The 22,262-nt window shown below is 46.8% G+C and overlaps 6 protein-coding genes across 6 annotated transcripts; 4 read left to right on the top strand and 2 right to left on the bottom strand.

The window, feature by feature from the left end:
• Nucleotides 1–25: 25 nt before the first annotated feature.
• On the top strand, nucleotides 26–942 carry BDCG_09453 (palmitoyltransferase YKT6; the record flags this gene model as incomplete). The annotated part of the gene is made up of 3 exons (XM_045425244.1): nucleotides 26–58; nucleotides 132–247; nucleotides 342–942. 3 exons carry the CDS (start codon nucleotides 26–28, stop codon nucleotides 940–942), a joined length of 750 nt encoding a protein of 249 aa, XP_045273783.1.
• A 629-nt stretch (nucleotides 943–1,571) lies between these two features.
• BDCG_09452 (WD domain-containing protein) lies at nucleotides 1,572–6,762 on the bottom strand (the record flags this gene model as incomplete). Its single annotated transcript, XM_045425243.1, has 7 exons — nucleotides 1,572–2,354; nucleotides 2,531–3,571; nucleotides 3,634–4,543; nucleotides 4,733–5,298; nucleotides 5,377–5,651; nucleotides 5,704–6,147; nucleotides 6,321–6,762. 7 exons carry the CDS (start codon nucleotides 6,760–6,762, stop codon nucleotides 1,572–1,574), a joined length of 4,461 nt encoding a protein of 1,486 aa, XP_045273782.1.
• A 5,820-nt stretch (nucleotides 6,763–12,582) lies between these two features.
• BDCG_09450 (lysophospholipase NTE1) lies at nucleotides 12,583–18,510 on the bottom strand. Its single transcript, XM_045425242.1, has 2 exons — nucleotides 17,695–18,510; nucleotides 12,583–17,603 (listed from the first exon to the last, which is right to left on the bottom strand). The coding sequence occupies exons 1-2, from the start codon at nucleotides 18,165–18,167 to the stop codon at nucleotides 13,319–13,321; spliced, it is 4,758 nt and encodes a 1,585-aa protein (XP_045273781.1). The 5' UTR covers nucleotides 18,168–18,510; the 3' UTR covers nucleotides 12,583–13,318.
• BDCG_17984 (uncharacterized protein) lies at nucleotides 17,848–18,679 on the top strand. Its single transcript, XM_045427023.1, has 2 exons — nucleotides 17,848–18,483; nucleotides 18,592–18,679. Exons 1-2 carry the CDS (start codon nucleotides 18,257–18,259, stop codon nucleotides 18,638–18,640), a joined length of 276 nt encoding a protein of 91 aa, XP_045282946.1. The 5' UTR covers nucleotides 17,848–18,256; the 3' UTR covers nucleotides 18,641–18,679.
• A 1,665-nt stretch (nucleotides 18,680–20,344) lies between these two features.
• On the top strand, nucleotides 20,345–21,169 carry BDCG_17983 (uncharacterized protein; the record flags this gene model as incomplete). Its single annotated transcript, XM_045427022.1, has 1 exon — nucleotides 20,345–21,169. The coding sequence occupies one exon, from the start codon at nucleotides 20,345–20,347 to the stop codon at nucleotides 21,167–21,169; it is 825 nt and encodes a 274-aa protein (XP_045282945.1).
• Nucleotides 21,170–21,484: 315 nt separating this feature from the next.
• On the top strand, nucleotides 21,485–21,826 carry BDCG_17982 (uncharacterized protein; the record flags this gene model as incomplete). Its single annotated transcript, XM_045427021.1, has 1 exon — nucleotides 21,485–21,826. One exon carries the CDS (start codon nucleotides 21,485–21,487, stop codon nucleotides 21,824–21,826), a length of 342 nt encoding a protein of 113 aa, XP_045282944.1.
• Between the last annotated feature and the right edge of the window lie 436 nt (nucleotides 21,827–22,262).

The following is a 22,262-nucleotide window of genomic DNA, read 5'->3' as shown; positions in this document are numbered from 1 at the left end:
AGAACGGCGTAATAAAATCACAGCCATGAGCACTACTAACCCTTTTGTCTACATTGGGGTATGTTGCTTTCGAGCTTGAGCGTGACCCCTTATTACAGACCCTGCTAATCAATACCATTTCCACTGCATAGTTCTTCCGAACCTATCGTGAACCTGATTATAATAGGGATCCTACCCGGCCTCCCGTTGAGCTCTATGGTGCAGATTCCATTTACAATACCTTAATGACCAGCTTCATCAGGAAAAGGTGAGCAGCAGGCATTTCTCCTTCTGTTTTACCAACTGTGTTTCTGGCTGTTCCATGAACACTAAGTTCTTGCCTCTCTTGTTCCTCCTTGTAGTCAGCTCGAATTGATCGCATTTACCGCCCAAGAACTTTGCAAAAACGTCAAGCCCAAAGTTATTACCAAGATCACAGAAAAGATTGGGACCATATACTTCCTCGACCCGGGAAACGGCGTTGCTACCTTCCTCGTCACATCCGCTGAGTATGAGAATCTCCCTATCAATAGGTCGGACACCGGCCCTAATCGTCAGGACACAGCGGCGGAGACTATAGTAAAATATGTCCGTCGGAAGCTGGAGAGCAAGATAGGCGTCGATTTCGCTCTGACACTGAAATCGAGAGAAGAGGTTGACCCGAAGGATTCCAAGAGACGAGAGGAAGTTATTGCCCTGGCAAAGAACGAATTGAATGCGTATCTTACTCGCGCAAACCAGGAACCTAATAACGTTCGAAGAATCACCCTGGATGATCGGATTACGGAAATCCAGGATCAGCTCGATGATGTAAAGAGAGTGATGCACAGGACAATCGACGAGGCTTTGAGGAAGGGAGAGAAGCTGGATAGTCTGATCGCCAAGAGTGATAATTTGAGCATGCAGAGCAGAGCATTTGCTGCTCAGGCAAAGAAGCAGAACTCGTGTTGTGTGGTGATGTAGCGTTGTCTGCGTGTTCGTCCATGGGTGGACGTGAATACCCGGGGTCGGGGGTAAGGGTCTGGAGCACCCGTCACTTACTACTTTTTCCTTTAGGCCCCTTTCGTCTGTTAATATCGTTTAAGCACACAGTTTTCCCATAAACCCCTTTTTTCAAGCACCCCTATTTCTTGACAGTTGATATCTCAAGAGCTTGCTTCAATTTTTATGTTTTCTTACATTATCCAAGCCCATTCGTTTAGCAAACTCAACTTTTGAATTTCGTACATATTGACTCTCCTCGAATCCATCTGTTCCTCTTACCCCTGTCTACTGGCTGCTTTAGAATAATTCTCTGTTGATTGAATAATTAGAGGTTGTTAACTCGCCCCTAAGTATCATTAATTAGTACGGAGCCCCAGCCCAAATATGATTCAGCACCAAGTGGTTTATTAATTTTCATCAAGATAACTAGGGTTACACCATTGGGTTAAGTCAGTTATGCAACTACTTATATTCTCTTCTACTATATATTCTACTAGAAAACCTTGGGAATCTAACGCGGTGACTCGAAACAGTAAAATAACCCAGAAAGTAACTAGTAACGAACACAGCCCTCCGATAGACAATCCGGCAGGCAAAGCGAAAGTCATCTATCCTATTCGTATCGTCATAGAAACCATGTTAACCGTGTGTTTCTCGACCAGAGTTTCAATGGATGGTGACAAAGACTTGAAGTCGAGAACCTCAACTATTTCTTCAGACCTGTCTACATATTCTAGACCACGCTTGACAACCGCAAGCTCAATCCCCCGACCTAATACTAGATCACCTTTCGCTGTGACAGCATATAGAGCACGACTCTCGTCAATCCAGTCCCTAGGAATAAAAAAATGGCGCTGGTAGGGCCCGTGGATGTTTTCTAGTGGCGAAGAACAGACCCATCCATCCTTATTGCAGAAAACGAGTTTCGATTCACAAATCCCGAGCACTAGATAGATAGCATCCGATAGGGCAATAGGCGCTATGTACGGTAGGACAAACTCGTCTGGGCCGATGCCAGCTTCTAGAAACGACCAGTCGAAACAGTATGCGGGTTTCAGATCACCAGCCTCGGGGTTTCTCAAGTGGACAAGCATTTGATTCCCGTATGTGGTATAAAAGTCCGTAGGTGAGGTTTGAGAAGGGCAGAGGTCAACGTCAAGGTGAGCAGAGGCTAGGAGCGCCAAGTCACTCCAGGTGTGTATGCTAATGACACTCGTTCCGCTCCCAGTCCCTTCTGCCACACTGATGATATGAAGTGGTGAGAACGGATGTTGAATCCATTGTACCGGGCCAAATTCCTTTATAACCTGTATTTCCCCAATAACAGATACGAGGTAGGAATTTTTCTTGGTTGCAAGAAGGCATTTCCCGTCGTCTGGGCTAATTAAAAGCTGACAGGTGTAAAATTGGTCAGGTGGGAGTTTTACCAAGAAGCCTCCCTCTCTATCAGCTTCCCAACCGTGCTTTTCCCATTGTGCAGCCTTCTTTAATTTGGTAGACACTAACCAGCCGTTTTCATAATCTTTTGTATGGAAAGCTGTAAGGACGTCGCCCTCCGGCCACCAACCAACAGCATGGACAACGTTGTCACCGATCTTGTAGAACGGACACACCAGGCTTCCAGTCTCCAGCTCATATTGGAGAACAGAGGCATCGTTGGTTCGTTGGTGCCGCAAAACGCAAATTTCCCAGTTGAATCAACGGTCATGGAGCAAATCCAAAGTAGTCCTTTGGCCACCACAGACTCCACAGTGGGCTTACTCCAGGCAGTGCCCGGCGGCCGGCGTTGGCTCAGCACTACCGGCTCCCACACGTTACAATAGCGTTCGTTGAATTCAAAAAAATGTAGATTATCGTTTCCGAAGATAGCGGAGTGGTAACCCAAATATTCTGTCGTAATGTAGTATAGCACATTTAACGTCTTGAATTCATAAACGACGATGTCGCGTACTTTACATGTACGCAGGAGTATATGGCCATCAGAACTAGACGAGAGACATTTGACACCCTTCGCTACCGGGACCGATTGGAGGGTTATATTGGTAGAGGTGTTGAGAATAATGAGTTCTCCATCGGGATCCGAATTGTAATATACTGCGAGGAGTCCACAATTGGGATCTGGATTGAAAAGAAGACATCGGACATCCATTTCACCGCCTTCTTTTCCACATCTCCCAATGTATGTTTCGTCTTCGAGGCCCCAGAGCGTAATAGGCCAGCATTTGTTGTCAACGCTGTGGTAAGCGACAGCTAATGTTTTCCAGTCAGGCGAGATTGATATGCAAGAAACACTTCCTCGCTTTCTAACCGCGCTTCCTCCTCGAAGGTCATCGAATGCCTGAGCAGCTTGGGGCGATCCATCAGCCAGGCTCCAAGATGAAATGCAGCCCCCGCGCCGCCCCACAGCCAAAAGATAATCTTTGTAGAAACTCAGCCAGAAGATATCCTCAACGAGCTCAAATTGATAGAGAATCTCTCCGTTGCGAATATTCCAGATCCTGACAGTGCCGTAGTCCAAAACTGGGCGTACGTGTGATGCCATTAGATCTGTTCTAGGTTTGAATACCAGGTTCTCTAAAGGCTGTTGGTCATGATCAAGGGTTCTGTACTGCTGGTAAATAAGTAGCTGCATGGTAAAGGACAATTAAATAAACCAGACTCGAAACCAACTGCGAAGTATTCGTCTCCACGCGCTATGACTGTCCCTCTGGCGCCCTCGGTGAAGTGAATACGACAAAATAGGTCATCCCACCGAGCGTTCGAATGACCAACGATCGAGAGCATATTGTTTCTGGTGTCTGTTGGCTCGTCCATCTTTGATTCTTTAGGAAGGGATTGGAATATCATGCCAAAAAAAATCGCCAGCCAACTGAGAAACGTAAGTCCAAACTGTAATATCACGAAAAAGAAAGACGTCATTCTATTCCACAGACTTCTTTGGTTGTCTTCAAACTGGTAAGTCTCTAATCGCTTGATGGTACTCAGACTTCCGAGAGTCAAAGCACCCTTGTCGCCGACCGCTGCTCCGTACACTGAAGATTCCACCGGACAAAATGGGAAGACTACCCGATGAATCGCACAGGGCGAGCTCAACATAGCATCACCAAATTTCGTTGCGATCCGGATGAGATCTTTTGTCCAATCACGAATAACCTGGCTTCTACTATCCTCCAAACGCCGAGCCCGTAAAAGGTTGTCAAGATACGTGCTAAGGTTCCTCGAGACACTGAACATCGGGGTGAGGTCTTGGTTCTCGGCAATAGCCTGCACCCAGGAGAGTACATTCTTGCCCAGGAATGTCTCCAGAAGGTCAAGAACTTCATCGGCAACCGGGTTAGAATGAGCAAGGTGGTCCGAAAATGAGTGAATGGCATATACTGCAAATTCCGATCTCCTTTTCCGTTCGACTAAAGTAGGAGTGCGCATGCGGGGTGGAGGAGGGTCCATCTCTGGACCCGTCAGGTAGACAAGGCAAGTTTTAGCTATCCGGGTGTGTGTTTCTTCTACATCGACTGCGAACTCAGACTGGAGCCCGCCCTTTACGAGGAATTCTCTTACTGTGATATACACTATTTGAATTCTATCAAAGATATCAATACTGATGAGCTGATTACAGATGTCAGTGATACTCTTTCTGAAGTATAGAAAGATATTATCAAGATCAAGATTCAAAGCTGATTCAAGCTTCAGCACAGTTAAGAGTCACAGAACATAAATTACTCAAGCTAGAATAGCCTGGGCCAGTTGCTTTCCATGTTTTGTCTGTGACATTGATTCAAGTATTCTGAGATAGAGTGGTTCCATCTCTTGAGGCACTTCTTCCAACACTTGATTGATATCCTCCTGACCGTGAACTTTTAGTAGCTCTTGGAGAACTATTGCCGTCCATAGAAAGCTGTCATTCGATTTTTCCAGAATCCGTTCAACCAAAGAAACCCTGTGATTCGAGTCTACCTCGAGCAACATTGACTGGTCGTCAACAAACACTCTGATATCATGCAGTGTATCTGCTGCAGAAATTTGTTCACAAAAAAGGCGCTCACTGCCAAGACTAGAAAACTGTCTCTGCAGGCCAGCAGTTGTTCGGCTTGTAATTAGGATACGAAGCGGTAGAGAATCATCCAGTTTAGCTAGCATTAGGCCGAAAAAGGAAGCGAAATCGGCACACTCGTCAAGGGCGTCAATTATCCAATATTGCGGCGAAATGGTAGTCTGAAATACCCCGGAGAGGAATACCTTTCTCCATATGGTACGCTCATCTCCTTTATCAAACTCTACACCATCCGAATGCATTCCCAGTAGCATATCTTTCACCCTTTCATTCCTACTCGCCATCTGGAAAGCGATTGACCGGAGGCAGGTATTCAGCCTCGATCTCAAACCGTCTCCGAACTTAAAAAAAAAGTAACTGACATCTGAGCCCATCTCTTCTAGCATTTCGATCACGTAGCCCGCGAGAACAGATTTTCCGACCCCTGGATTTCCACTTAGCCAATAAATGGATGGGCCCTTGGTGGAATTGTTTCTCCACCGAAGGTAGCTAGCTGTCGTGGAAAGCCATTCACAGGTTCCAGGTAGACGAGAATCTTGGACAGTAGTCAGGTCTTCCTTTGGTGCTGAGGACACCCCCAAGTATTCTCTTAAAGTTTTCATTTGTTCGTACTTTCGCTTTTCCTTTAACCGTTGGCCTAGATAAATCGCTCAGTCGAGCTCATGGTAGATGATCACGGAGATATGTACCTGATTTTGTAAGACCACGAACGGTCAATGCGAGAGCATCTCGAATAGTTCTGTAGTTCGTATCAGCTGCCGTGTTGAATTTGCAGATTGACCGGTGATCAGCAGTCATAGGGATTTGTTTCTCCGACTGGTATCCGAGTATGGCAAAGTCTTTGCTAACAATAATTTTACTGAAAAACCCCATGGTAAGAGGCATAGTTTCGTAGAATGACCAAATCTCAAGATCGCTTGCATAAAGGCGAAATTGGCCATTGATGTCCATAATCGTTGACGAGCGTCTTTCAAGATCCGAGACATAGGAACGAGAACCGTACGCGACATGGAAAATCTTGGTCAAAAGCTCGGCCGAATCAGAACCCAAATGCGGAGTGGCGATGAAATAAAAAGTGCAAATCCGTTTAGCTATATCGTCGTCTGTGGATTTAATCGAGCAAGCATGTATGCCTACGATTTCATATTAGCTCCAGCCGTTTTCCAGAGCATCGAAGGACCTACCTTCTTAATAACCAATCCCCCCATGCTATGTCCTATGAGAACTATAGGGGTCTACGATCGTTCTACCGTTAGCAGACACGACACCTATTTCAGGAGAGGAGAAAGACATACATCTTCCGTACCAAAGCCTGGGCGTAGCTCTATCGCCGTGAGTAATGACATAGCATAGTCAAGGATGTTCATTGCATTATCTTTGCCCTTGTGCCAATCGGAACTGTACCCAAAGCTATGTATGCGTACATCCTTGAATGCCGGGTCCTCTGGAAGCCAACTCTTCGGCCAAAAGTGCTTCATCTCTTTCGTTAGGCTCCAGGTCTTCCTCGAGCCACCACCTAGGCCATGAACGAAAATAAGATCAACACGAGGGTTCTCGGGTTCATGAAGAAGATTTAGTCCAATAGGCCCTTTCCAGCCGTCATCGTTGTTACTATCCGGGTCCTCGTGCGCATCGAAATGCTCTTTATCACCGTCGTCATGAATGAGCGTGGAACTCGCGGATATGTTACTGGATCCATTGGTAAATGGTTTTTGTAAGACTTTGAGATTGCGTCGAAGAGATTTCATAACTGGCGAAGTCAATCAATAGCTCGACATAAAAGAACGGGGCGTTTAGCATGTCACAGTAGTTTTATCCTACAAGACATGTATATAGAGCAAAAGAGCGTGGATATTGGGACGTATCCGACAATTCACAAAAGGAATAATTCCAAGAATCCAACGAAACGATATATCAGCTGAAGCACAACTGTAGCAGCGCCTGAAAAAAAGTTCGTTGAAAAGCGGGGGAGCGATCCCATAAGACACGCATTTATTAAGCGCCCGCCATGTTTTGGATCGACCAGATCCCGCTGCCTCACTTCCCGCTATGTTACCACCTCAAGGGGATCAATGACCAATGGGCCATTTGAACCACCCCCGTTTGGATGCATGGCAGGGAATCCTAGGCTGGAGATACGCGCCAAGGGTACTCCGACCGTTTAGCGCCTGACCAATTCCTGTCGGCGAGAGAGTTAAATGCGCTCTGTTTGCTGCCCATGGACATGGCCAGGTCCAATTAGCCAACGCGCAATGAGATGAACCTTGTTGGTCCTTGTGAATTTCCGTGTGACTGCTCGCCTTCAACGCAGCGGCAGAAGGTTAGCTGCATATCGTTAAGGTGACCAGGTTCCATAGGCACCAACGGAAATGGCTCTGGGACCGACTGGATATAGCGCTAGAAAAGGGTTCCATCAAAGAATTATTCCTCCAAAATGGCGTCTGAGAAGGGAGGCTGGGAAACGGATACATAGGTGCTGATTTGGTGGTGATTGTTGTTTGTCAAGGAGGTTGTAGTTAAGTTGTCGCAGCCCTAACCTAAAATAATGTTAACCCAAGGCGAGTGAGCACCCTCGCTTAAACTAGTTTAACCAAAAGTTATGCAACTTGGCACCAATTCAATTATGTGCGCCCTCCTAGCATGAACTAATATCCGGCTAAATAAAAACTATTTAGTTCATACCAAGAATAGTTCAACAGCTTTTTGTCTTTCCACACCCTTTGTTAGGAAGGGAGGCTCTTACCTGTGTCATCACTTGTTAGCGCTCATGCACTATTTGCCTTCTTCACACGACTGCTTCTACTAATTATAATTTGAGGGTTCACGTCAAGTTATACTCCATTCATATCTTATATATATATGACATCAGGACCTTAGCGAGATTGTCCGTTTCCCTGCCTATCTGATCTTCGGTAGCAATCCTCCAGTCCAATAATACATTTAACGCCTTGCCACTCATCTATCTCAGGATGTTGCTGTGAGATGCTTCGACGAATGTGCAGAATATTTTCCAGTACAGTATCAAATCATGAGCTTTCCCCATGCCATTCTTTTTATGTATATCATACTATTATTTCGTGGGGTTCTTCCGGATTGGCTTCCATAGGAAGAAGTTTCTCTCTTGACAATGATAAGGTTTGAACTCTCCATGTTGGGGAAATGAGTTGCTAGCTGTTCTTTCTATAGACATTGATTCTAACAGCTGATTACAGTCCATTGGGAACGTTCCTGCTTCCTTCTTAATGCCTTTACAGTCTCTAGATTCAGCCCCACAATGATAGCTCCTTTCTGTGTATTCAGGTTTATATTGATGGTGTAATTGAGTGCATGTCTATAAAACAGCAAGTCTACAAGGAATGCAGTCTGTTTGCGGTTTGTTTGCCTTGGTAAGCACTTGCCTACGAAGCAGTGACAGTGTGTTTCCCCCTGCAATCTAGCTGGCTCCGTTGTATCTCCCCCTTTCACTTGCTAACACTTACATTCGTCAGTGTCAAGCGGATGAGAATTACGCACATAAGTTTAGATACCTACAATTGGGCAATGAGTGACGCTAAATGTGATAGTATTATCAGGTCACATTCTTGCTGGAATGTGGAAATTCGCCCAATATCTCACATGAACCCTGGGGAACAGAGTACCTGGGATCATCCATTTCTCATGTACATGTACATCCGAGCCAACCGACTGGAGATCAATGAAAAGAAAAGGGTTGTAATGATGTTTCATGATATTGGTGTGTCCCTGAAATAGAAGTGTGAACAGCCCATGCAATATTTGCCTTTTACCTTTTACTGGTGCGAAAGATTAGTGTAACTGTGCTTTGAGATGCATATATTTATTTAACTGCCTAAAGCTGATCCGGAAAGATGATGGCAATATTGGGTATGCGCCAGGTGTGTGGCCTCTTACTTGCTAGACTTGGACACCTCCCGCTTGCGTTAATAATGGCCGAAAGTGATAATCATGATGAAGGGCTTGGTTTGCTGCTGGCTCATAGCCTGAGCCTTGTCTGATAATTTCTTTCACCACAGGCTGTGTAAACTAGAACTTAGATTTGCTTATCGAGAGGTAAGAGAGACCAGACCTAGCATAAACATATAGAAAAGATTGGAACAAAATAATAGTATATCAAAGTTGATAGTAATTTTGTCAACATGAGGACATGGTTTTCTCTACGGAGTAAACTAGGGATTCATCTGCCCAAAGAGATTACATAAATAAACAAAGCCATACTTCCATTTCTCACGCAGATCTCTGATTTAAGCATGTTTTAAGTTGCGGCACGAAACTGAACTAAACTTAAATAGGAATGATGCAAGTGAGCCCCGGGCGGGCCCACACTTGTCTCAAGTGTAGTTAGCTCGATCCTTTCCGATCCCCATACACGCTGTAGATTGGTTTGTCGTGACAATCTCTTCGCTTTTCTTGCACAACAATACATATGTGAGGACAAATATTGAGAAAACTCGGCGTTTGGTTAGATAGTTGAAGTTGTCAGAAATCGCAAAACAAGAACCAATAAGAGACAAGAAGGGAAACCGTGATCCCAACCATGTTGAATGATCACTGTCGTTCCATGACCTGATATTTGTTCATGTGTGCGCAACTATTAACAAAATCGATTTTTACAAAGATTTCGCCCATTCAACCATGGGTTCAGGGTATATATGAGCAGCACCAATGTCCGTGGGCTACCTACTCCGTACACAGTCGGACTTTGTGGTTAGGTTGTGGCTGGCTGAGCTTGTAACTAGAGTTTATCCCCTAATAGCCAAAACCGGGATATCGGACCTAAACTTTGGGCTTTCACCGCGCTGATGATCTGGCAGGCATTGAGCCTGTCACCAAAAGAGATAACGTAGGTTGCAAGCCTAACGCTGATTTGACTAGTGCAGGGATGGGCCCACAAGACGCTCACCTTTTGAAGGTGGCCACTCCTAGATTGTATCTCCACCCACTGGCTTTGACTGAAAGAGAAAATCCCCGTGGAGGATATCTGAATTTAGTGCTCTTCATTCATGACTTCCATCAGGAGTCGTAGATGCAGTGCGCTGAAACATATATACATCGCCCAACTGGGGGCGCAAAACAGGTATGCGCTTTCAGTTCCCCCTATGAGAATTTCCCTGGACCTCCACTGCACATTGGATGACTAGTGCAGTCTATGGATACACCACCTACTGAGGATTTCTACAACATTATTTTTTTATTTTAATACGTGGAAAAAACGTGTCTTTGAAGCGAGATTCCCTATTTCAGGCCTGTCGAAATTTTCTGTTTGTTTCTGCAGGCAGTTTCTCTGCGACAGAGGGTGTAGAATTTTTAAGATCAAGCAAGAGCACTTGCACCAAAGGATTAGTCCTTAAGGTAGGGAGGGGATCACTCATCTTCAGCTTGAAAGAACCAGATGAGGTGGAAACTACACGGCAGCAGAAAAGTTGAGATGCACACCACTCAGTTTACATATCGTACAATCCGATAACGAAGGATGGCTCAGAACAATATCATATCAACGGTCAAAACTATCCCTTTTCAGCAGCGAAAGGCCTAAATTTCTTTCTCTCTAGGCAGCCAACTGGAATGGTGACTAAGCCATTACTATAACTAACTACCAGCCAATCAGCTGGCTCGACTTCACCTCTTCTTCCATATCATTTCTGTGACATATATAGCATCTAAGGAATCAAACATCCTTCTTACACGCCCACCTACCCCCAGAATAATGTGCTGAAATGAGATTAATTATATAGAGGGCCTGCAAGCATGGTGTCCCTCTGGCCATGGAAGGTAAAACCACGATTCTCCTTCCCCGCTCCTCCTGATTCGTGAGCTCCCATGTTGACTCTTTCATTCAATCGCAGGGTTCCGGTACTTCACCAGCGGAGTTCGAAAAGACGCTGTCCAGCTTATCTGCGAAGATTACGCGCGCAACTACTCGGCTGGACAGCCACAGACAACGTTCTCGACGATATAGGGTCTTGTGGACCTTGTACACCTCATTCGCATACCTTCTCTACTCGATCATCGTCATACTAGTGCTCGGATGGCAAAATTGGGGTCCCTGTGAATATTCCACTGTGGCAGGTGGTCCAGTTGTGTGCGTTCTTTAATTCTGCACCGAGTTGCTGTGATCCAGAGTCTAATTTTTGTGTAGGATCTACGTCGTGCGCCTTGGCCTCGATAAATATTACCAGTACCGCATTTCCGGCACGCAACATCATCTCGATGAGCTCCACAAACAGCGGGATGCAACCATCGAGAAACTAAAGGAGGCTACAAAGTATAACTCCACCCAGCAACTTTTAGAAAAATATGGCGGGGACTCTCCCAAAGGCCCAGCTTCCGGAGCAGGGGGGGCAGCAGCTAATAAGAAGAGGGATCCGCGAATGAGAGCGTCACTTCCACTCCCAGGCACAGGTGGAAGAACGGGGATCCCTCCACCTCCAACTGCAAATATCCCACGAGTCCAACCAGACTCGGTGCCGGCATCGCCAATTCGATCTCCCCCCATCCCCGATCCGCGCCACACGCCAGGCCCATCCAACTTAAACCCGAATCCGCGTCAACAAGAACAGTTAACTCAGCACCTTCCACATCCAGTCGACGAGCCAGGCTTCGCTCCTAATGCTTTCCCCCCTTCCCAACCCCACCAACAACACGCTGGCTCACTACAACCTCATTGGTACGATCGAATTCTCGACGTCCTACTAGGCGAGGATGAAACCCTTCCAAAGAACCGCCTGGCACTCATATGCACCCAATGCCGCCTTGTGAACGGACAGGCTGCCCCGGGCATTCGCAGCCTGGAAGAGATTGGCCACTGGCGCTGCGGATCCTGCGGCGCCTTGAACGGGGAAGAAAGCGAAACGAATAAGGCTCTCGCAGGAATCCAAGAGGCAGCAGCCGCCAACGCTGCTGCCGCCAGCCCATGTACAGACCCTAGCCGCAGTGGTGGCGAAGCCGGTGCCGGTACCGGCCAGGCTGCCCGCAGTTGGGATCAGAACCCATCGCATCATCCACCTGGAATTCATGAACCTTCGCGGTCATCTAGACGTGGTTCGGGAATGGATGCGGAGGGAGTTTGGGAGCCAGCTTCAGGACGGGGAAGCCATAGCAGTGAGGTGGAGTCAGCGAACTTTTCTGCGGGAGAGGGCACGGATGCGAGCATGGGTATGCTCGTTGGCCGTACAAGTAGCGAAGGGGAGGAATATTATGACGACGATGAGGGAATTGAAGATTCCGATGATGAAGAAGAGGTGGAGGTGGAAGAGGCGCATGAAGTACATCAAGAGAAGGGTTTCGAAGACAGAAAGGGCCTTCGCAAGCGAGGGGGGATATCGGACAAGAAGAAGTCTGGGAGCCCGCTGCTGCAACCAAGGTCTGATAATGGAATAGCAACTCGGACGCGTTCGAAGTCACCGCGGAAAACGCCATAGGGGTAGTCACCTGGTGGACGAGACGGCGTCTGCAGGGATTTATATATCTAGCCATAACTGCATATGAAGCGAGAAAATTCGGTGAAGTGAGCGAGAGACACGCAGGATTGCTACAACCAGTAACTATTGTATGGCTACTATCATCATTCCACCTTTCCTATTTTTTTTAATTATTTTTATTATTTTTTTTTTACCTCCACACTCCAGCATTGACTACCTACATCATTTGAACCGTGCTTTGGCGTGACTTGTTTGTTTACTTGCATGCTTTGTACTCATATACTCACACGTTCCTTTCGGCTTTCTGTTGTCCAATTAGTACCCAGCACGACTTAGGCTGTTTTGTCCTTCATATGTTTTTTCCCTTTCACGATGTATTTAGCTATATCACTCACCATTCCATGATATACAGGAATTCTAAACTGCAACTATCATCCGCCGACCTTCCTAATGATGCAGTTATTGGTACGCGTCTACCCTAGCAGAGGTTTTTTTAAACCTATTTCATACATCAGAGAAGGGTCATGAAAGGTATGGAAGTGCTCAGCAGAACATCATTCTTATCGATAAACTGTACCATTGGAATTGAGGCAAAAGTAAACTCGAAAAGTGCAGAGTGAGCTCGGTATTGAAACGAAAAGAGACAAACGGAAATAAGAAAGGGCGAAAAAAAACACAGAAACGCTCCAATTGAGTGTGGGGAGCAGGGATGTCAGTGTAGCTTGCAAAATGACGTAGAAGCCAGCCATGACAAAATAGTGATTTGTTGGAAGGTATATATCCATTGCATGCGCCACACATTCTAATGTATTGTACACGTACATATATGCGAGACGCACTTAATAGAAATCAAACAGAATGAAACAGCTTAAATACTAGCCCTCCTAGGCGCCATGGTCCTTCTTAAATTCTTCTTCTCCTCCGTCTCCTCCGGCAACGGCAGCCCTCCCTCATTCTTCAACCTCTCCAAAAATTCCTTCCCATATGCATACCCAACCTGATAAATCTCATCGAACTTAGCAAACTCCAAGGTCCCAAACGCGTCAATCGGCGGCCGCATATAGAGACAGCCAGGCGTATTTTTCGCCGTCTCTAGCGCGCTGAAGGAGGAGACGTATGCGAGGCGGGCCTGGATTTCAGAAAGCGTGGGTGGGTTAGCGAGCGAAGAGAACGGGTTCCAGCGGTTGACGAGCGCCCAGAAACCGGATAGCGAGTCGCCGTAGGCTTGCGGGGTGTTGTCGTCGATGGAGCCGACGTCAATGGCAAAGATGACATCTGCCCCAAGTGACTTCATGCGGGCGACGGGCAGGTTGTCGACGTAACCGCCGTCCAACAGCATGTTGCCCTCATCGCACAAGGGCGGGAGCAGGCCGGCGAGAGACATCGATGCGCGCACGTAGCGCCATACGTAGCCGGAAGAGTGGAATTCGTTGCGCGATTTGCTGATATTTGTTGTGTTGCAGTAGAATTCGAGCCAGAAGTCCTCCATCTGGCTGTCACCGAAAGCTTTGAAGATGCCGCGGTTGAATTCGTGGCCGGTGGTGTACGAGGCGGAGGGGTAGGTGAGGTCGAGGGCGAAGCGCCAGATACTTCCCATGCGGCCGGCAAATTTCTTCGCACGACCGTACATGGGTACGACATCCGCATCTCTCGCGTACAGAGCGCCAACAAAGGCACCTATCGATGTACCACCAACGATATCGATGGGGACGCCGGCTTCTTCTAGAGCTTTGATGATTCCGATGTGGGCAATGCCCCGTGCCCCTCCACCTCCTAGAACTAGTCCAACCGATTTGCCGCAGAGTCGGCGGGCGAGCCGGTGGAAGTCACCGTTGAATGGAGTTGTGGCGGAGTAGAGTGGGGTCTGGTGTATGCGACGAGAAGTATACTTTTGGATTTCAGCTTGCAGAACTTGAACTCTCTGTTTCAACACAGTGCCGAAGCGCTTGGTTACAGGATGAGTAGGTTCTGTGGTTAAGCGGAACGACATTTGAATGTGGTGGTGTCCGCCATTAATCCACATGCGGTTTTTTAACCACTGTCTGGTTAGGCCTGGCGGGGAGTATCTTTCTAGATGTAAGAGCACGAGCTCTTTCCTAGCAGTGGTTTTCATTCCAAGAAGGAACCGTTCATACTCACCAATACTGGGAGAGCCTTCAGCGACCCCGACCAAAAGAATGCAGTCTGCCTGGGTAATACAAGTTTGGGTCCATGGCGCATTAACATTTGTGTCCGCGATGTAAAGTACCATGCCGTATCTCTCCTCTAAATCCGCTAGATATTGAGAGAGCTTCAATTTACCCATCCTGCTGAATGCATGGCGTCCAAGATGATTCAGAATATCAGCCTGATGTAGAGCAGCTACCCCGTTTGTGACTCCGATCTGGTTGAAGGCAGTCAACAGACGGTTTCCAAATTCAACAACTGGAACTCCAGCTGTAACTGGCAGCACAGCAACTGTGCGGAGATTCAAAGTCGACGTCCCAGTCATGGCGCTTTCGTGCGTACCCTTGTCGGTAGGTTTCTCCATAAGCGGATTATGGATAAGATGTCTCATCCTCTGGGCAATCAGCTTCGAGATCTGTATAGTAATACTGGGATGTTCCTGTGCAAGACTGTTAAAGAGCGTTCTGGGAAATTTCGCTAATTCCGTATCGCGGATGGCATGAAGGGTCGCAGGCCTGGTCGACTCAGTCATGACTTCCAGCTCTCCCACACTATCGCCTTGTCCATACTCTCCCATGACGCTCACATTCCCATCCCCTTTTTCCCAAACAGACCGAAGTCGACCATTGAGGACAATATAAATCGCATCACTCTCGTCGCCTTGATGATGAATAACCTCTCCAGCATTGACTTGAACCCATTCCAGAGCAAAGTCGATGTGCAGAATGAGGCGAGGAAGAACGTTGGTCAGTCTCTTGGCCATGGTTAGCAGGACAAGCGGGTGTCTGTCAGCAATCCTCTCGAGGCATGCCCGTGGCAAGAAGCCAACATAGACGTCCGTTTTCGCTGTAACATCGGTAAATGATCTGTATGAAGTAATAGACCCTAGATATCCATCGATGCCGCCAGGCTTTACCATATATAAAGATTTGCGCCTAGTGGGCCCTTTCCGTTGGCTTTGACCACCCCGGATGGCGGATGAAGCTCGAGAAGCTGCAGGTCGCTTAAGAGGTTCAAATAACCCACTTGACTGAAGGCGGGAGGCATCAGGCGAGTTCAGCAGGTCTTCCCCTCTCTCATTAACCGGTATTCCAACGTCCAAGAATCCATCTATCACATAGTAAAGGCCCGGATTGCGTTCTCCTTGCTCGACAAGCAAAGAGTCTTTCGGAAAAAATACAATTTCGATCTCGTCCCGCAACTCTGCTTTTAGGTTGGCCACAGGCGATGTTCCACCAGCACTGGTCACAGACATCGACATGAGAGATTCAGAGTCGGCATCGCCAAAAGAATCGTACGGGTCGATAAAACCAAACGCATTATTAAAGACGGCCTTCTGCCGCTTGTAATCATACGAAACTAATTGAGGAGATGCCTCTCCAGAATTATGGGTTTTTCGTAACGCATCATTCGTGCTTCCTGTAAGGCCGAGAGCCGTCATCATACAATCAAGAATAGATTCACGGAAAACAAAATCCTCATCGATCGACTCTTGTCTATGAAACTGGGGACTTTGGGCCGACAGGCTGAATGGTTGCGGCTTCACCTGTTGGGCGGGTGAAGGAAATGCTTCCCTAGGGCTATTTAAAGGCGGGGGATATTCATGGGCATGTGTGAAGCCCCTGAGGCGCTCAGATCCATATCGAGGACCGTATCGAGAAAGTTGAATTGTAGAAAGTAAATCACCAGGACTCACACCACTGCTTTCTTTCTCAGATGCATGGGATGCATTGTGTATTGAATGCCTTGCTTGGGCAGCAGATATCTTGGCATACAATGCGGCATCTTTCCGCAAAGAGCTACTAGATCGGCGCCTTCCGCTCGCCGAGGGATTGTGGAGCGCGATGCCCTTTGTGACTTCCTCTGGGCCGAGTCGATCCCTCTCATTTGTGAATTTATCTTTGAGTCTATCTAGCGCGGCGCCGCGGAGATGATTCGGAAGATCATATGAGGTGTACTTATTCATCTGCCTCTCAATGCCCAGGACCTCTGTTGACAAGCCTAAATATGAATGTGCCGTCGCGAAAGTGACCCGCTGAAGCCTGGTAAGAATCACTTGGATGATATGAGCTGTAGCTCGAGGATACACTCGGGTCAAACGGCGGAAGGCGCTTGCAGGTATGATGGCAATCGTGGTGTCGACCATTGCGCGTGCTACAATGTCAGGGTGGACGGATTTCTTCTCCTTCGGCTTTCTCGTCTTCTTTGGTCTATACTGGTGCGCGTGAGGCTCACTTTGGAAGGACGTATGGCTGTCTTCAAGTGCGAGATGCGGAACGGCTGGTAACGGCGCAGGGTTTCCATTCGCTCGTGGAGGCGTTTCTCTAAATCCTTGGAAATGAGGCGCTACTGGACTCTCCGCCAAAGGAGGGGAGGTCATTGGCATAGGCGGCGCACTTCGTGTTGGGTCAATACTCGAGGTGCTTGATTCCATGTCCTCACTATGACGCAGCTTGATATCCTCAGTAAAAAGGGATAAAATCGAGAATAGAGACGACATTGAGGCCCCGTTTTTGACCTCTGTTAACAATTGATACCCTTGATGTCGGCGATCGCTAGGTTCTTCCTCTTCTTCCATTGATTCTTCCGCATCGTTACTATCCGCATTGGGGCTTCTCCTATATTTATCTTGGCTCTCTCGAATGGATTTTACGAATATCTGAACAGCACCATCAACCACAAGACAGAAACCTTTCTCTTCTTCCAACAACAAAGTTTCCCCAGCAATCAATTTCTTCGTTTGCATGGTGCGTGTCAATTCATGGAAAACGGGGCGCTCCAGATATCCAAAAACTTTGATTGCGCTGAGGAACTCGTCTAGATAGTTGGCTAGTCCGGGCTTCGAGTCACCAGCCTGGGTATCTGGGAAAAGATCGATTTGAGGTTCCTTTCGTTGAGGTTCGGGCGGAAGGCGGGAGTACATATTCAGGAACCGGTAGCGAACAAACCAGCTGATCGTCGACACAAGGACCAGCAGAATGACGAGACTGATTATGAGCACCATTTTAGCTACGGGAAGAGCAAAACTAAAAAGGAAACATATGTCCAATGGCGGGTTTTGAAGTGAGGTATACGTACAGTGTTGTGAAGTTCATGGTGAACGTCAGGCTCATTGAAAACAGCGTAAATAGCCAAGTTGGGAGGGTGATTGTGGTGAAAGTAATAACCCAATACAGGACGCCGGGGACGATATGGAACAGAAAGACGAACACACGCCCGGCGAAGGACGCCATGGCGAGGAGAGCGGAGGTGTCACTTAGGAGCGATGAGGTGGGGGAAACATGCGAGCAGATGAGGGCGGAGGAGTGAGAAGAAGAAATGGTCGAGGACGGGAGAGCAAAAGAGGCCTGGAGTGGGTCTAGAGTAACAGACTCGGTGGGGGAACCAGATGACGTCGAGCCGGGATGGAGCGTAGGCCCGACATCCTGCTTGATGCTAGCATCGATGATGCTGTGATCCTCAAATTGTAGACCGGCAGGGTCGTGAGCAGCAGAGGCGCTGTGGGATGCTAGATGTGAAGAGATCGAGATGTGGGCGGATGGAGTAGACATTGTCCAGCTCGTTGTCCGGCATAGTTGAGGTGGAAAAACAAAAAAAGAAGTAGAGTGAGTTTGTTCCGATTTCTTAGCTGAGGGCACCTATGACGGTCCCCAAGGTGGGGGAAATTAGAGTTAACTGGGTCCAGTCACGGCGCCGTGAGACTGCCCACGTTGTGCCAGCTTCAGCTAGCAGAGAACGAGAGGCTGCTTCTGAATCCGCCGCAACGTTGATTGTAACTGATGAAACCTGCAGATCGGTCGATGCCAGAGAAGGTGGAGTAACTGCTGGGCAGGTATGGATGTCGTTAAACGTTGTTGGACGTACGACGTACGTTGGATGTCTGCTCTGTCGTCGTTGGCGGTGGACAAGAGCCGCATCCCATGTGACAACGCACGGGAGTTATCAGCGATCGCTAACCTTATCGGGGGTTGTTAGGGCTGGGGACCGCCGCAGCCCCTATCAATCAGCCGGAAGGCCCCTATAAGAGCTCTTATCAATCTGGCGAACACCAACGACTTTTCATCCGACTTCATGTCAAGAATGAAACAAAATCATAATAACACACCACGAATATACTTACAGCATTCTCTGCTTAGTGATTTGAGTCATCGCTTCCCTTGTATCTATTGTGCCAGCTCCTCATTACACTCACTAGCTCACCAGCAAACCATTCTCACTTGATATGGAGAGAGCTCAACATTTGTCAAGATCTCCTGTGAACACATTCAGGAAATGCAGTGGGTGTTGTCCTTTCACACCAACAGCATGAATCTGATATGTATGATAAAAAGAAGAATTGAAAATAATCAAACTTATATAAAAATCTGATTTAATAAAAAGAATGAAAATGAAAACATCTATACACACTTAGGCCCCTACTATCTCCTTTCTTATTATAGCCCCCGCGATCCCTCCTTCTTTGACTGCAATGGGCATGTTTGTATATATGATTGCACCTTGCAATCACTCCTTCCGCGATGGCAAGGAGCATGTTTATTTGTATAGAAAAGAGGTCGTACGTCCCCCTCTCTTAGAAGAATCAGACAAGATTTAGATTACCTTAATTACTACATATAGCATCCACGCGCACGCCGCAAAAGCTTTGAATATAATAATAAAATCAATTAAAAAACAGCAGCGAGAGTGTCAGAATGAAATGAGAAAATTAAAGTTATATCAATTATCTGAATCTCAGTTAAAGTGAAAATAAAAGAAGAAACAGAAAAGCTATTTTATGAATTAGAGAAAAAATAAATTGATATTAATATCAAATTAAAATTCTCTTTTTCTCTCTGTAGAAGAGTGTTAAATTACCTGTTTAAATATCATTATTCAGAAGAATAAAATCTCTGTTCATAATCACTATATTTAATATCATATATATGAAATTTATAAGATTTGGTAATTGTTCTGATATCTCAACTTCTCGAATCTCTAATCTCAATAAGATTGAACTCACATGATTTAGTTAACTAATAAAGTAAAAAGCAACAGTCAAGAAGCTCTCAAGAACTGTGCAGAAGCTATACAGATATGAGAAAAGATATGAAAGAAGCTACTTCAGGAGCAGATTCAGACATGAATAGAGCATATTTCTATCTATATCATGAAGATTATTGAGTTGGAAGGTGGCAATGAATATCATGAGAATTGCAAGAGATCTAAGCTATTCTGATATACCATCAGACTCAGGTTTAGCTCATTATTGAGAAACTGACTCTGCCAACTCATCAATCAATTACTGGGGATAGAGAGTACGCAGACGACATGTTGGTTGAATTGCGTTATGACCTCCCTGAAGTCGAGTGAGGCATACTACCCTACTTCCTTTTTTTATTTATTTGCCCTTGCTTCCTTCACATCCCAAGATCTTGTAACTCCACTGCCATGGTCTAAGAAATACACTGTTTCCGGTGAGACGGACATCAGTCAGTCGTTTCAAACTACCCAGCAAACGAGTGAGACCGCCTTGAATTCTTGAATTTTAAAAGACGACCTCCCAGCCTTCACATAAACTGCCTCCTCGCCAGCCGAAGCCCCTCGACGCCCACAGTGCCAGAGTTTACAAGGAGCCAACGCAGCCATTGGCGGGACGGAAAATGACTATAGTTCATTTTGCGAATGGCCGGACGGATGCCCCTGTGTCGAAGCGGAAATTGAGGTTGAGACATCGTGATTACACGGTTGCATGCATCTGTCCATTGCCGGTGGAGCAAACTGCCGCATTGGAGATGCTAGAGAGGAGCATGAACGCCTAACCCAGCCCCGGAACGATAGCAATGCTTACCACCTTGACAGCATCAATGGGTACAACGTGGTTATTTCAGGGCTTAGCACTCCTGGGTGTACGGCTGCGGCTAATGTTGTCGCTCAAATGAAAATGTCATTCCAAAATGTGAAATTTGGATTGCTCGTTGGTATCGGCGGCGGCGTTCCTGTGAGGACTGATTGGGGAACGGTCCGTCTTGGGGATGCTGTGGTCGGCAATCGAGCGAATGGGTATCCAGGCACAGTGCAATATGACCGTGGAAAAGTGGAAGTCAACAGCTTCAAATGTACCAATTCCCTATCCCCACCGCCACCAGTGCTCCTAGCTGCTGTGAACGCCTTGGAATCGCAACGGGACAGAGAGAGAGACGATCCTGTGTGGAAGGCCATCCAGATGATCGACACAACAAAACGAGGCCTCGTAAAATATAGATATCCTGGCAGAGGCCAGGATCATCTATTCAAGGGATCATCTATTCAAGCCGGCATACATCCACTTGGACTCTCTAACTATACTTGCGATGAATGTGGATGCGATCTTTCGGAGCAAGTCCAACGGCCCGAGGACAACGAAGGCGACATACAATATGTGAAGGTGCACAGAGAAAACATGGCAACTGGCGAGAAGGAGAAGGTTATAAAGGCTGCTGTGGAGAGGGATCGGAAAGCAGAGCAGTGCGACGCTCTGTGTTTCGAGACGGAGGCAGCAGGCGTTTTTACCGACTTCCATTTCCTCGATCCGTGATATATCGGACTACTGCGATTCCCACAAAAATAATAAATGGCATGGGATATGCAGCAGCAGCAGCATATGCGAGGCAGCTTTTCTTCCATTTGCCGGTTTCTAAAACTTGAAACCCAAGAAGTACGTTTAGAACAGAATACGACAATAGTACGTGTAACGCTTCTTCTAACAACTTCTCCATATCTGTCCCCCAAACAAACGCCAGAAAATATCCCTTTCCAAAGGCGCAATATCTAAGATTCTAAAGTCGTCGAAGTTTGATCAAGTAGATGATGCCTGATGTCCATTGTCCATCAAGACTGCCCACACAGAAACATGTGGGTGGCTCCTGAAGACGCCGGAGTATCGCGACTGGTTTTGGGTGCCTCTGATGATCCATATCATGGATTTTTATGGATCAAGGGAACACCTGGGGCGGGAAAGTCGACGTTGATGAAATTCATCGTCAAACAGGCGATGAAGATACAGAACAGAACTGTCATTTTCTTCTTTTTCCGCGCACGAGGCGCCGCCCTGGAGAAGACTGTTGTTGGAATGTACCGATCTTTGTTGCTACAGCTTTTCACAAAATTGCCGCAGCTCACACAATTTTTTGCTCTGCCGAGTTTGATACTTGGAAGAGCATGGACAACTTTGAGTGGAACGATGAATTGCTGAAGGATCTCTTTAGAGATGCAGTATCCCGTGGGATGTTGTCTGTGATATATTTCATTGATGCGTTGGATGAGTGCGATGAGTCAGGAGCCAGAGAAATAGTGAAGTTCTTCATTCATCATTTATCGGTGAAATCTGCCATCAAGCAAAATGGAAACTTTCGGGTTTGTTTTGCAAGCCGACATTAAATATTTAAATACCCCAATATTTACCCCAATATTTCATCCTCTGCCACGTTGAACTTCACCTCGAGCGCCAGGCGGGTCATGCCGACGACATTACCAAATACATAGCAAGGAATTAAGAATCAGTAAAGGTAATACTGCAAAGGAAATTAGAGACGAACTTTGGAGGAAAGCTTCAGGCATATTCATGTGGGTTGATCTTGTGGTGAAAAGGTTGCTCTCCACATCAACAGCAGACCAAGCTGCAAGCCAAC

Source organism: Blastomyces dermatitidis (assembly GCF_000003525.1).
Source record: "Blastomyces dermatitidis ER-3 genomic scaffold supercont1.15, whole genome shotgun sequence".
NCBI lineage: Eukaryota > Fungi > Ascomycota > Eurotiomycetes > Onygenales > Ajellomycetaceae > Blastomyces > Blastomyces dermatitidis.
The sequence above is the reverse complement of the archived record's forward strand: the minus strand, read 5'-3'. Positions and strand labels throughout refer to the sequence as shown.